The sequence below is a fragment of the Silurus aristotelis genome (genome assembly GCF_946808225.1).
Source record: "Silurus aristotelis genome assembly, chromosome: 22".
NCBI lineage: Eukaryota > Metazoa > Chordata > Actinopteri > Siluriformes > Siluridae > Silurus > Silurus aristotelis.
Window position 1 is genome coordinate 6,807,004 of NC_139595.1, and position 15,221 is coordinate 6,822,224.

Genomic DNA, 15,221 nt, shown 5'->3' on the forward strand with positions numbered 1-15,221 from the left:
AAAAAACAAAAAAAAAAACAGGCAATACACAGATGTTCTTGCAAGTTGACCTATAGACAAATTCAATAGTAATACTGACATTTATTTGATTAATATTGACTGTTTCTGGAATGTCTTCCTTATGTGTCACCCACAGATTTACACTTGTAATCAGAGCTGATCATGCCATGCTTTCAAAACTGCAAACAGGGAAACACTCAGCCCGCAGATCAATACGTTCTCAGACAGGCAGGTTTTTAAAGGACACATGCTATTGACCACTCTATAAGACTGTATGCTGTGGAATCTTGCAGCTGGATGAGGGACAGGATGGAGTATTAATCTGCTCTTGGCTTCTGAGAAGGCATCATGGGGATACCATGCTGTGGGATTTTACATGTGTCGCAGTATATGCAATCGTAAAAAAGAAATAAAAGTCTTAATAATTACCTCACAGCTTTCCAGTGTATTGACTGGCCAGGAGGGACTCGAGTGTCATTAACTTATATAGCTAGCTGAAAAAGCGCTAGTCGTTCAGATTTTATAGAGTGCTCTACAGCTGCTATTTTTTACTCCCAGTCATTAAGATGAATAAAAGCCATGACCTTGTGTCTCATAAACTGCATGTAAATGATAATACACGACACCAGTTCCAGAACGTTCCAGCCCTCACCTTAAACTAACCCTAGTAGTTATTATAGGAGATCCACCCTGCAAGCCAAGCACATCTGTACAGTTTAATAATAAATATGGTGTTTCTCTGAAGAGATGCTCATTTAGAAATTAATCTCTCCAGTGTCAGCAATGTGAAAACGATTAGAGGTAAAGCTGGTTTCTGGAATCTTTGAATTTTCTTAAGCTGTCCTATTAGCTAACAGCAATTTATACTAAAAAGATTAAATATGTATTTTAATGCTTTAGAAAATTGTGCTGTGTCAATTTTTCTGAATAGAAATTCATAATAATTGGTATAGCTTCAATGTGATATGTGCCATAATGAGTCAATTTCACCCAAAGAATCCTACATTCATATAAACACTACGAAAAACTTAGGTCAAAAAAAAAAAAGAGTCTTAACCGTGATCATTGGATCTTGCAGCCAAAGGCGAATCAGTGTGGCCAGTGTGTAGTATAGCACCAGGAGCATGATAGGATTAACAAAATGATGCCAGTTGAGTTTAGGATAGACAATTAACTTCCACGTAGAAGAGCAATTTGTCTTGATTATAGGAGAGATCCCGAACAAGCTGTGAAGAGAATAAGAAAGAAAAAAAATAATTAAACAGATCACTTCCAAGTTATGCACATTTTTAGGACAGAAAATTCACCGCATTATTTATATTCTTACCACAAAAAAATACCACTGCCTATTTAACAGCATGGCACTGAGATTAAGTGATCACAGGCTTATAATAATGCATTCATTCTGAAGCTTTTATCCTCATTCATTCTACACGAATGCATTCTAATGCATAATAGTTTCTATTCAGTTACACTCTGTGCTATGGCCCAATTTTGCCCAATCCATATTCTACCAACATACATATTAATGACACTTCATTTACGCATTCAACACTACAAAATAATTTTTTTTTCAAAACAAAAAATCAATCAAAATATAATCGCTTTAGTGGGATAAGACATGCATATCTCAGTCACTGCCTTTGGAGTGATGATATCACTTCCTGCTTGGCCTCTTTCTGCACCTGGGAATGGCCACATGACTCTATTGTGAGGGCAACGGGATGTGGGAAGCAGAGTCTGTCAACACGCTCTTTCACCATTTGGGAAAACCAAGGCCAAGACTCTGTCATCAGCCATAATTAGGCCATGCATAGGACTTATTTAATGTGTTACTGCAGCTACAATGAGTCAGTATGCTCGAAAAAGAGCCAAAACAACAGCTAGTTTAGCCTAAAAACACCAGTATATATAAGGAAAACAATTGCATTAAACAGACTGATAGGTCCATTTGAGCTTTATTGTAGAGTATACACATTCCTCATAGTCAAAAAATCCACTGCAGATATACACAGTGCAGAGAGTTGCTCCGTAGATCTGAAAGTGCCTTTATAGGGTCTGAGACTAGAACCAAATGAATAGAGCGAAGTGAGCGTCGTCCAAGGCGCTGAAACTATACTTAGAAATAATGGTCTTAGCGTTTCAAGGCGAATGAATAAAAGCTCCTGAAATCGATTTGTGACCATGGAGCCCATGACAAGAATAGAAAGCTACTGGTAAAGTGCTGGGTGTGTATAGAGACCTGGATTCCATTCTTACCTCAATTATAGAATTATGAGATGTGGGATATATTATGTATTATGGGAAAGAACAGGGCATTTGAGAACATAGCACTTGCATGGAAACACCCAAAGGACATTATAGTAAAGAATCATAGACTGCCAAGAATGAAATGCACCATGTGGTTTAGAAAAAGTAATTTAAAAAAAGATCAGAAAATGATATATAGTACATATTCTACTGTACTGTAAATCTGGAAAATACAAATTTAAAAAAATTACCTAAAATAATAATGCCTACTCTTATTGATAAACTCGTAGCACATATTAAAGCCCATTCTTCAGAAGTCAGTTGTAATTGCTGATGTGCACAGATGTTGAACGGGTCCTGACCAATGTCTAACACATGCTGATGACAGACAAGGCCTGTTTATTAGTTTTCAAATGCCACAATAAAGAAACAGCCGTGCACTGCAGGGCAGAGACACTCTTGGATATGCATTATTTACTATGCCAGTATTGATTAACAGAAAAATATCGAGATCATATCAGACCATAGCACAGACACTGCTAGCAAGCATTCAAAATTATCTTTAAAAAACTAGGCGGAGCTCTTTGGATGCAAAAAGCTCTGTAATTGCCCTTGGCATGCAGACTAGGATAAAAGATGCTGATTATAAGAAGGTGTCTGATGTTTCTTAAACAGTTATGTATGCATTTGATAGGCTTATTAATTAATTAATTGATTTATTTTTATAAGACCCAATACTTTTGCCATTATCTCACTACAGATTGAGAAAGTCTAACCTGATGTAGCTGTCATTAGGTGGGATGCTCTCCTGAAGGAACTGAAATTGGTAGAGGTAGAGAACAATGAGGTGGCCAGCACAGAAGATAGCCATTAGCACGCAAAGGCAACTGAAGAGGAGTGTGTCGAAGGTCTGGCAGAAAGACCACCATGTGCACAGCGCAAGGAAGATGAAGAAGTAAACAGCTGAGGTCAGAGAGGGCAGCATCATTCCTGTGAGTATGCACGCAAAACCCAGATATCATTAGACTCTTACTTATCTGGTACCCATAAGATACATTTGATAAAGTCCTGTCACTTTGTTATAATTATTTATTTTCCAAACAATAGAATTACGAAACTTTCATTTCTCACCTGTCAGGCCCAGCAGTGTAGTCACCACCACCTTCCCTGCTGTAGTGATGAGATTCCCGATGATGTCTTTCATTTTCGAAGCCACTTCAGCAACTATGCGCAGAACCTTCATCTTAGCACTTTCCTTCTCCTCTTCCTCCTCCTCTTCCTCTTCTTCTTCCTCATCCTCCAGCATACCCTCGTCTTCGTCTTCTGCTTCGTCTTCGGCATCAAAGTCCTCATCGTACAGCATTTCCTCAACTTCTTCGTCGTCGGAGATTCTCTTCTCATCGCTCTCCTCCTGTGCGAGATGGCAAAGAAATAAACAAATAACATACCACCTTACAACCAAGTCAGAACTTATGATTTGCACTCAACCTATATATATATATATATATATATATATATATATATATATATATATATATATATATATATATATATATATACACACACACACACACACACACACACACACACACACACACACACACACACACACACACACACACACACATACACCTACACCTTACACATTTTACATGATATGTACTGTTACAATTGTAAAAAAGCCAAGTGCCCAAATATAATCTGTATCCCTATTTAATACTCATACTGTCTATATTGTCTTGTCTGTTTTGTATTGTATAGTCCAAGCTTAATGTATAGTTTTATTTATGTCTGTACTTTGAGAGTCACTAACAGCTGGAACCAAATACCTTGTGTGTTTCAACACACTTCGCCACTAAACCTGATTCTGATTCTGAACAATACATTTATTGCAAATTCTTTACTTTCAGAAGACCAATACAAATACAAATTTTATAAATAAGTCCCTTTTTTCAAAGATTGCATTTTTATTTGGAAAAAAGAATCACAAAAGTCCTATAATATGCCAGAGGGGGTACTGTAATCATATTTTTAAAAGAATAAAAAAAAAAAATATATGTACAAAATATATACAAAAAATATACTTTACCCCCAACACCACAAAAACATAGCTGCTGTATATAAGATAACTTGGAATCTCTGAGCAACACACACACACACACACTAAACCAAATAAGCTTTTTACTGCTCCACATGTGTGGCCTGGAGCACAGGAACCAGCACCCTGTTAATAACAGCACTGCACACTGTCTCAGCCCGGTGAGGCCCTTTACGCACCATGTGCTAACACTTACCGAATAAACATTATAGAGCTACTTTCCTGGATGCTTTCCTGGATTAACCTTAGCGTTGTACATTTTCTATTAGCAAGATTTTAGCATTCTACATAATTTCACAGACTTTTAACTCATCAGCTCAGTAAAATAAGTTGAAAGATATAAAGACTCAAACAACTGCCAAAATGTACGCATATCAAATATATTTTCTTTTTGATTTTCTGTAAAATTTACCTGTTTTCTCAAACACATTACAAAAAAACAGCAATTGAATAATCATGCAATACCTGAAATAATAAGAACTGATGATAAGTTCATTATCAAAATCATACTAATGAAGAACTAACCCTAATTACAACGTGAACCTTATAAATTCATGCATTAATAGCGTTTTTGTCAAGTACGCTAGTTAGTTAACGTATTAATAAACATGTAGGTTTACACAAATGCTCTGTCATATACAGTACAACTGTCATAAAGCATCTACATGAGCTAAAACTCATGTAAAATGGTCTGTGTCCAAGTGGAAAACTGTTCTGCAGTCAAAAATCTAAATTTCATTTCATTTCATTTAATTCTTTTTTCAAAAATAAGTGTGCGGCATCCTTCAGACTAAAGAGGAGAGGGATCTTCCGGCTTGTTATCAGCGATTAGTTCAAAAGCCTGCATTTCTGATGGTATGAGGGTGCATTAGTGCCTGTGGAATGGGCAGCTGGAAAGGCACTATGTATACAGTACATACAGTACAATGCTAAACCGCTATGACAACAGCATGGCTTAGTACTGGCTTGGCTTTCATCAACTGAAAATATTTGCTGCTTGAAATTGAAATATCTTAAATTAAAAAATACTCCAAAGAAGACTCAGGACTGTTGAGCTTTTAGAATTCTATATCAGGCAAGAATAGGACAACATTCCCAAAACTCCAATAGCTGGTTTCCTTAGTTACCAGACATTTACAGTCTGTTGTTAAATGAAGAGCGGATGCTACATCGAGGTAAACATAGGCCTTCGCCAACTTTTTTTATGTTGCTACCATAAATTTCAATATTACCTTATATTTTCCTTAAAATCTTAAATTTTCTCAGTTTAAACATTTTCTATGTTTTCTATGTTCTATTGTGAATAAAATATGGGTTTTTGAGATTTGCAACTCATAGCATTCTGTTTTTATTTACATTTTACACAGTGTTCCAACTTTTTTGAAATTGGGGTTGCAGAATTTAAATAAAACATGCATAATTATTCATATAACATGCTATATGCCAGTGTGTACAAAGACCCACATGCGACCAGAGAAATCAGGTGTCCCACTACTTTTTTTTCAATATATAAGTGTCCTTGAGTGCATGTCAATATCACCTGTTCTTCTGCATCAAAGTCCTGGTTGTATTGCGCCATTTCCTCCACTGGTCTCTTCTTTTCCAGACTCCGACACAGAAGCAAGGTGCCCAGGCCTGCCATGAACATACCGATGTCTGGTAGAAACACCCGGATGCCATTTCCTACATCTGCCCCTATAACACTAATCGGAATTGAGAATAAAAGTCAGTCAATAAAATCCATATTTAGAAGCTCTGATTAGATCACTAAATTCATTAAGATCATCCCAACATCTAAAGTAAAGTTCAAGCACAAACAATATTAATTCATTACTGAGAATTCATTAGATGATGCATTCGAGATACAAATACAAATAAAATTTATTAATAAAAATATAAATAATATATTATTCATTATGAAATAAAGTCAAATGTTAATACAGTACCGTACAGAAAGTAAAGAATGATGTGTATCTTTAACTCAGCCTCTTTTTTGATGTCATGGGACACTTCAACCAATAAACAGGCAGAGAAACTATGCATATGCTTCACTACTACAGAACTGTATAATGTACAGTACATGTACTCACTATAAATGTGATAGTGTAATGTATTTTTAAGATTTTTACACAAAATTTATCTCGCTATATTCTTGCAAATGTTTTCTGTGTGTTAAAAGTGTGTGGGAGGATGATTTACGGCTTAAACAATTTAAAAAAAAAGCGTTTTTGGAATATAACCACCGCGATAAACAGGGGATAAATGTACTTGTATCTTACTACAGTACTGATTCTGTATTTTTTTAAGACCCCTTGCCAGGTTCTTGCCACTCATCGTGTGTAAGTAGTTTTTTTTCTTTGAGGCTTTTCTTGAGGCAGCAGTCAGATACAGTGCTTGTAGGACAAAAATAAATGAATAAATAGATAAATGAACAAATAAACATTTACACTGTCCATTCATTCACTCATTCATCCTTTTAAGTGCCTGGTCAAGATTCTGAGAATTTAAATATAGGCGAAGATTTAAATGACGAAAACACAACTTAATTTGTTAATGCTTTGGAAAATAAAATAGACGAAATTCATTAAAACAAACTTAGAATTTGACTGATAAATCATAAGTTAAATAAATCATAAATTAAGGAACTTCTTATTCAGCTCAGTGGCCCTACAGAATTCATTTAAATACAAATCCACATGAATATTTGTAACATTAATCACATAAAGACACTGGCTTTGTGTTAAACCCCTCATATCCATATAAAGCAAAAGTATATAATAATAACAGCATAACAATGTCACGAATTTACACTAGTGGTTCAAAATCGTAAAAAAAATAAAAAAATTTCAGAATTAAACCAAAATATCTGATAAAATGCTAGAATTTCACTCAAATGATACCCGACATATAAACTTCTAATTGGTGTTTATTCACCAGTAACAACCTAAATACTGTGTGTAGCCATGGAGGTCCTGTGAACAACAAAAAATAAAACATCTGCGATGATGGAAAAATGGGAAGTTTATTGGAATGAAGTTTGTTTTGTTTTTTTCCCCGGCAGCATTTTCCAGCTACAGCTTCTTGCACATGTGTGTTGTGCCACAATACTTGGATTTTATATGCCCCTCCACCCAGGTCTATAAAATCAGCATTTCTCCATATTAAAAGGATATAAATATTTCTGATTAGAAGCATGTCGGCTTTTCTAAAACAGCCTCCGAGCAAATAAGGCTTTTTCTCTCTCTTTAAAAAGAGCTGTTGTATTTAAGAACGATTTATTAAAGGCAGTTCATAGTCTTTCATAGTCCTATAAAAACCTTTTTAAGGTCCAATATTTGGGGTTAGAACAGGAATTTAACATTTCAAGCTGGCAGAATAGGTAAATAAGGATAGCCAGGGCACTAATAATATAATCACACTCTTGATATCACCCAAATGAGGATGGGTTCACCTTTTGAGTCTGGTTCCTCTCAAGGTTTCTTCCTCATAACATCTAAGGGAGTTTTTTCTTGCCACAGTCGCCACGGCTGCTCATCAGAGATAAATACACATCATTCACCTCAACTGTTAAATTCTGTAAAGCTGCTTTTAGACAATGTCTGTTGTAAAAAGCGCTATAGAAATAAACTTGACTTGACTAATGTATTTTGCAGCTGCGATGTCTGAGATAAATGAATAAATTGAATAATATCCAACCTCATTATTTCGGTTTACTGGCTGATGTGTACAAATCTGTGAAATCCCTGCCCCCGCAACATATCTAAGTATATTTATGTATTTGAGTGCCAGAATCCGATTGAATTGTGTTCAAGAATAAACAACTCTTTTGTTTTTTTGATGGTTACACACAAAAACCATGCAATTATTCCTACACTCAGGAAAGTGTGAAGCCCCAAAAGCTACTTTTCCAGACTGTATTCACTTCATAAAAGTTAAGAGTTGCAGTAAGTGCTAATCTACACCAGCTAAATGGATTCCAGTCTAATTTTACCCAACTGATGTTTCCAACAGTTTAGGTTTACCCTTTAAAAGATAAAGAAAAAAGGGAAAAAGGGCCTTTTTGTGCTATTAAACACAGTCATCTTTTCTCTGTGAAGTTTGGGAGGGTGCTGGGGGAGGATTGAAAGAGTCATTAAACTGGATGCTCCAACACCTCTAGATAAAAAAAGACTACACAATGAGGGTTTCTATCTTTTCTGGTCCAAAGCGGCCACTTTAGACTCATCTCTCCCTGGCGTGCCGGCTCTAAGTCAATTTGGCGGCTCTGTTTCCTCCCTCTTGCATGCCTCCGTGCCAGGTTTAAGAGGAGAGAGACACCACGGTCACGACTAAATGCCTTCACGGAGTACCAGGTCAATTAGGGGCATAAACAGTTTACAGTTCAGCTTCCTGCCACTTTCAGTGGCTCCACTCTTGGCAAAGTAAATCCACAGACACGCGGGACGCACTTATGAGAAACCAGAGCTAATTGTATCATGGTATTATATATGAGTGCCCCTGCATGTCAGCTTTGGCTATGAAAAATAAGCAGGTCAGGTGTAAGTGGGATCCATGCTCAGGTGGATCTGTATGGAGAGATGGGCAGACTGCCTGACACGCTCATAAGTGCGCTGTAATGCTGTTTGTCTCTGTTTGTTTCCGGCAGGATGGTGCTTACAAGGCAAGCAACTCAATAATTTAAAAATATCACAACGGTCTTTCTCGCTCCTAGACTTCAAACAACCAAGGGTGAGTCAATCATTTTCCCCCACTTACAATTATTAGTAGCAACAGAATGCACTGTGGGTGTTATCTGTTCCAAAGACAGTGGGAGTGAAACCAGATTTCACACAAGCATTACTCATTTTTACAGCGTTACTATAAAACCTGTTTACTTGTCACCCCGCAAGACACTAAATTCAATGAAGAATATTTCGAACTATAAATGATGGCAATATCTTCCCAGGTTTGGGGTTATGCAGCATTTTTTGCAGTGGAAACTGATGCAGACGTATAATATTGTGAACTCTTTTGGTGTATATACAGCAAACTCCCACTGCAACTTTCCTCTCAAGTAGGACTAAATATTACGATAATGACCTGAGTCTAATTGATTAACTTTGAAATAACTTTGGAAAAGGCTTTAAAAATCCATGACTCTCAATATAAAATTTCCTAGTGAGGTAAATCATTTGAAACTGGAATTAATATGATTGGTGGATGAAGTACACTAACCATGATCTTGAGTTAAAGTATAGATACAGTAGGTAAAATATTAATCCAGTAAAAGTAAAAGTCCTCCCTTTAAACTTTCACCTAAGTAAAAGTACAAAAGTATTTGCCTTAAAATGTATTTAAGTATCCAAATAAATATGATTTAATATGGCTATAATGTTCCTATTATCATTTTTGTCATAAGACTCTTTGCTTAATGAAAGGATTCTAATGTTACTCTCAGCAAAACAATCTATTAGTAGAATGATATTAATAATTAAAACACTGATTGTTAACTAGTAAAATGATCATGTGCCCAAAACCTTTTCAACTACTTAAAAATAAAATCGTGTAAATGAGGCCACAGGGGTTGTGGCGAGTTCGAGTATGGAGTTTCTTCCATCATTTATTCCTCTCAGAATGTTCTGCTTGCTGTTGAACTGACGATGAACTGTATGTTTGTGCAAAAAAAATACCACTAAGCAGCAATCAAAACAAGTTCAAAACAGAGCATGCACTCGACACTAATATGTGGAATGCTGCCTGCTTGATCAGTTACGTTTTTATCCGCTAATAAATAAAAAAAAAAGACTGATTTCACAAAATGTAGTTGAGTAAAAAGTCAGATATTTTAAATTCAAAATGTAGTAAAAATTAATACTTATTAAAGTACAGATACATGAAAAGTCTACTTAAGTACAGTAACTAATTACATTTACTTCCTTTCTGTCCACCACTGATTAATAGTGCAATGTAGTGTAAAATTTGTATGCACTTGCCTTTAGAAGCGCTAACAAGTCTGACAAGACAATCTTATCAAGCTTAAAATAAAATAATAATAACAATAAAATAAAGAACTTTAACACAAACACTGAGAGCAAATTGGCTGATAGAAAGCCACTGTAACAGCAGCAAAACTGTTATATTGCTTGAACTAATATTTGGCTTCAATCTACAGAAATGGTGATATTCTATGGTATTATTATCTACATGCGAGTTTTTTTTTTATACGTTTGTCAAACGTAAATAAATGGAACTTTGGCTTTCCATTGAAAAGCGAAAGAAGTATGCCGTAGATGTTCTACTACTCTCTTTCCTGATCGTGATAGTGCTTTTCTGATCAATCAGCTTCGCCAATTATTTAGACTGAAATCTATCATTTTTACTATTAGTCAACTGCAGCCCAGTCTTGGCAATCTCCTGTTTTACAACTTAATTAAAAGATTCAGACAGGTGTGTAGTTTCGAATCTGTCATAGACTCAATTAATTCAATTTCATTTCATTTAAATGCATCTGCCATTTATAATATTAATGAGAAATGTTTTAAAAGAAGAAAAAAATAACTGTAGCTCACTTAAAAACACAACACAAATGTATTTACACTAAAATAAATGGAACTTAATGGGCTTATTGTTCCTGGCTTGCACAAAACCTTCACATGTACTCACTCGGTGTATGCACTCTGACTGGCCAAGCATAATTATTCTATTTGTGTTGATAGATTTCCTCAGAAAACAAATAGAGCTTTGTGTGCTTCTGCCAAATATCAAATTATTCTTGTTAATTATTTAAAATATCCAAGCATGAAGTATATATAAAAAACAAAGTGGAGTATTGGGGAAAAAAAAAAATAATAAAAATGACAAAATTGATATAAATGTATAATGTATGTAAATACAAAATGTATTAAATTCATCATGTGGTTAAAATGGTAAATCCATTTAAGTCCTACAAATATTTATCCAGCTGCTCTTGAGAGATCGTGTTAGCAAGAATCTTAGATTGACCAAAAATAAAATCATAACCACTCTAAAATGTATTGGCAGAAGCAAAAAAAGTGTTACTGTGCATGAGAGATGTTTAGTATCACATAAATGCTCAAAGGTTAAGCAAACGTATGGTGTTTTTTTTGCAATTGTCTGGTTGTATGGGAGGAAAAGCATATCATATCATAGCAGAATTTATCATATCAGCACTGAAATCCATAGTGCAAAAATAAAATGAGGCATCTTACCTCTCGAATCCAATCTGTCGTATAGATTTCTCCCAAACTGAACCTGGTGGTGAAAAAAATACAATATTCTTCAAAATACAAGATTTTTCCACTGCATCTTCTTTATTTACTAAAACTGGTAAGATCTAGTGCCTGCAACGTTTATTTTCAATGCGTTTAACAAGGGAGCAAATAAGCAGGAAATGATACCCAGGTACACACGGAAAGTACTCGAACTCAATGATGATCCTTATCATTATCTCCAATTTTTCCCTGATGACTGAGAGAACCTGCGTAACACTTTACTCGTAACTGAAGGGTTCACAATAATGACAAATCAATATGGCTGACAGTTTGCTAGTAATTTCGCTTTTTAATTATGTATCAGATTGCATATTACAGACACCGTTACTATTCCAGTCTCTGATACATCACTGTGGTCTGAACCTCCTTGCGTCAGTTACCTGCTGTCAGCGTTATTTAAAGTCACAGAATTCCCAATGGCGCTCTATAATCCCTGATGTGTTACGCTCAAACCTTAGAGTCAACTATATTTAGGCAGGTGTAGGTAACTGCTGTAATGTATCCAAGAATACCTAATCTGAATCTATGGTACTAGGGTTAGGGTTAGGGTTACCTAAATCTATGCATTTCTTTAAAGCTTTTTTGATGGCCATTGTAAAAATTGCTATACAAATTAAACTGAACTGGAGTGTATTGAATTTAATGATCCAAACTGAATCTAACTGATCCAAAAGCGCCTCTGTATTCTAGCTATCAATATTCAATTCAATTCAATTCAATTCATTTTTATTTGTATAGCACTTTTAACAATGAACATTGTCTCAATGCAGCTTTACACAGATAATGTGGTGATAAAAAATGAATATGTTATTTATAACTGTAAGTTTGTCTCTGATGAGTGAGCCGGTGGCGACTGTGGCGAGGAAAAACTCCCCGAGATGGCATAAGGAAGAAACCTTGAGAGGAACCAGACTCAAGAGGGAACCTATCCTCATCCGGGTTTCACCGAATGTCCATTTATTGCAGACATACGATATTGCGGGGTACAGTGATGGTGATCAAAAGCAGACTGTAGTCCAAAGCCAATGTAGCAGATTGTTGACATTAACTACAGTCCAAATCCATCCTCAAAGCTCCCGTTCTTTCTCCGGAATTTCATATACATATAGACAGACAGATATGGTATAAATAAAAGATTTATACCTGGATACAACTAATTTATATAACTAACCCGTCCAAAAGCTTTTCCGCATTCTATTTATCAATGAAAACAGACAGACAAGGATCGGGCATATTGTAAATGATCTCCTCGCACTGCACCACGCACTCTCAGTTCAAGACCTACCTCTTCCTGAGACATGTAGAAACACGTATTTAGATCGTTTTTATGTATTACATATACAAAAATGTGCTATAATTCCTCCCAACTGAGTTTTAGGCTGATGGTATCCTAAGTTTGCAACCTAGTGAACCAGTGTTGATTCATTCATTAATAGAGACTTTAAAGTGTTTTTGCACGTCACTCTAGATAAAGGCGTCTACTGAATGCCGTAAATGTAAATGTAAACTGCTTAGGAATGTCGAATATGAGATCACAGCATTGATGTTTTTGGCTTGTTACATAAGAGAGAGAAACTGTTAAATGTTCCCAGCAGACTGGCATTTCCTTCCTGACTTTAACTAGTTATACATAGTTGACACAAGTGAAAAAAGTGCAAGATGTGATTTATCTTTTTGATATTTCTCAAACATGCATCCCTCTATGTTTTGTGAGCCTATAAATGTACAGTAGCTATAAAATTAGGAATGAAGAGTTTCCCTAAATAGAAAACGCCTATTGTCGAAATAACATTATAAATGCCATTAACAAAACATTGTTGCCATCCGAATGATCCAAACACAAAACAGCATCCACTCCAAACAGCTGGATGAATATTGAGCATATCACCTTTTCTGCAGCATACAGTACAACAGTAATGAAATATCTCATCCAACACTACAGTTTTCCCAAAACTTTCTTGTTTCCCCTCAATGAGTAGTACAGTGGTTTAGTGTCTACTTAGATTCATTTACATTTTTAGGAATTATAAAATCAGGTGTGCTTTTAGAGACCTGTGAACAAATATTCTTACATTTATAATACACTATATGAACAATTATACTGGGACATGTGACACATCCAGTCATATGTGGTTCTTTCCCAAACTGTTACCTCAAAGCTACAGGCACACAGTTTGATAGGATGTTTTTGGATTTGTTAGCATTTTAATAATATTTCCACCCCTGTGCACAATGTCACCTCCATGAAGAAATGGTTTACATGGGTTAGAGTGGAAGATCTTGAGTGTCCATTTCATTTGATTGCATTTCATTTCATTCAAGCTTTAGTCCATATAGTGTATTATCAATCACCATACTACAGTATATGAATGGGTTATACATATATAATAAAAAAATGATTTCAATATTTTGGAAGTATTCAACTGCATATATGCGTATAAGGGATATGCTTCTATTTAAGGCATGTGCAATGTAATGCCACTGAAAGGACCCCATGTGAATAAGCGGCATTGTACTAGATTTTAAAAGCGTGTCCAGCATATTTTCCAGATCTTTCTGCAACGTAACAAACCCTAAAATAAATCGACTGAACTATTATTAGGTGGCCACCGGTGTCAGCTATAATCAATAGTTCCCTGGTGTAGGAAAGACATCCGTGCTTTGAGGATTAGAAAAGCAATCGGAAATTCAGGAGTTTGCTCTTATTTTGTTTTGTGAATTGTTTTATTTTGTGAATAATTTTTTTTTTTTTAATAGGAGCCACAAGGATTTTTTTCCATAGTTCACAATTATTCATAATAACAAAAAATAAATCCCCAGACTACCATTGCTTCCTGTTCAAATCCCACTATAGATACAGATTTTATTTTTTTTTACACTGAACAGATACATTGCATTACACCCTTCTTGCCTATACTGCATACAATCTTGGGCCAAGTGCTATTAACATGTCAGTGGTGTTAAAATGTACCTCAGAGCACAGGAATCTCATTCTGGTACAGGCCTAATACTAACAGCATTCTTTAGCAACAATTTACAAGGCTGAAATTTCTGCATGAAGGTTTTTATGAAGTTATGATAAAATGGTTCCTTCGGTCACTTACCAAAAACTATTAGATATGGCATTTTATGACTCTGTCATATCCCAAATGTCCTTTCTCTCTCAGACACTTTACTCTATAGCACAATGTGTCGTTTTAGACTTGCAGTAACTTGGTCAGAAGAAGTGGTCAGCACAAAAATGAAAGCGCTCAGCACAATGCACTCAAGCCTGAGACTTATCAGAAGCCACCACTGGCTGGGAGAGACATTATTTATATATCATATTATTAATTTTACGTACACATATATCTCCGATATTGACCATGTTAACTTATTTGTACAAAAGGTCAGAATTTCCATGACTCTGCCCATTCTAGCCAGTTCAAGCACAAGTTCAGATGACAGGCCAATGGATTTGATCAAACATGGATCATCAGGCACAGTGTTATTAAAGCTAAAAGGGGACATACCAAAGATTAAGAATTATGTAAATATTTTTAAGACTCTACTTTTAGTTATTGCTGATAATATCATATGTGCTCGTATTGCAAACTGAGTGT

General features: G+C 35.5%; 1 protein-coding gene across 1 annotated transcript in view; it reads right to left on the reverse strand.

The window, feature by feature from the left end:
• piezo2b (piezo-type mechanosensitive ion channel component 2b) overlaps positions 1-15,221 on the reverse strand; it is a 78,499-nt gene that overhangs the window by 43,889 nt on the left and 19,389 nt on the right. Inside the window, exons 4-8 of the mRNA XM_083524818.1 lie at positions 11,557-11,599; positions 5,889-6,051; positions 3,382-3,661; positions 3,027-3,240; positions 1,058-1,226 (exon numbers count right to left, since the gene is read on the reverse strand). Coding sequence (XP_083380944.1) covers positions 1,058-1,226; positions 3,027-3,240; positions 3,382-3,661; positions 5,889-6,051; positions 11,557-11,599 — 869 coding nt within the window. The remainder of the gene's footprint in view (positions 1-1,057; positions 1,227-3,026; positions 3,241-3,381; positions 3,662-5,888; positions 6,052-11,556; positions 11,600-15,221) is intronic.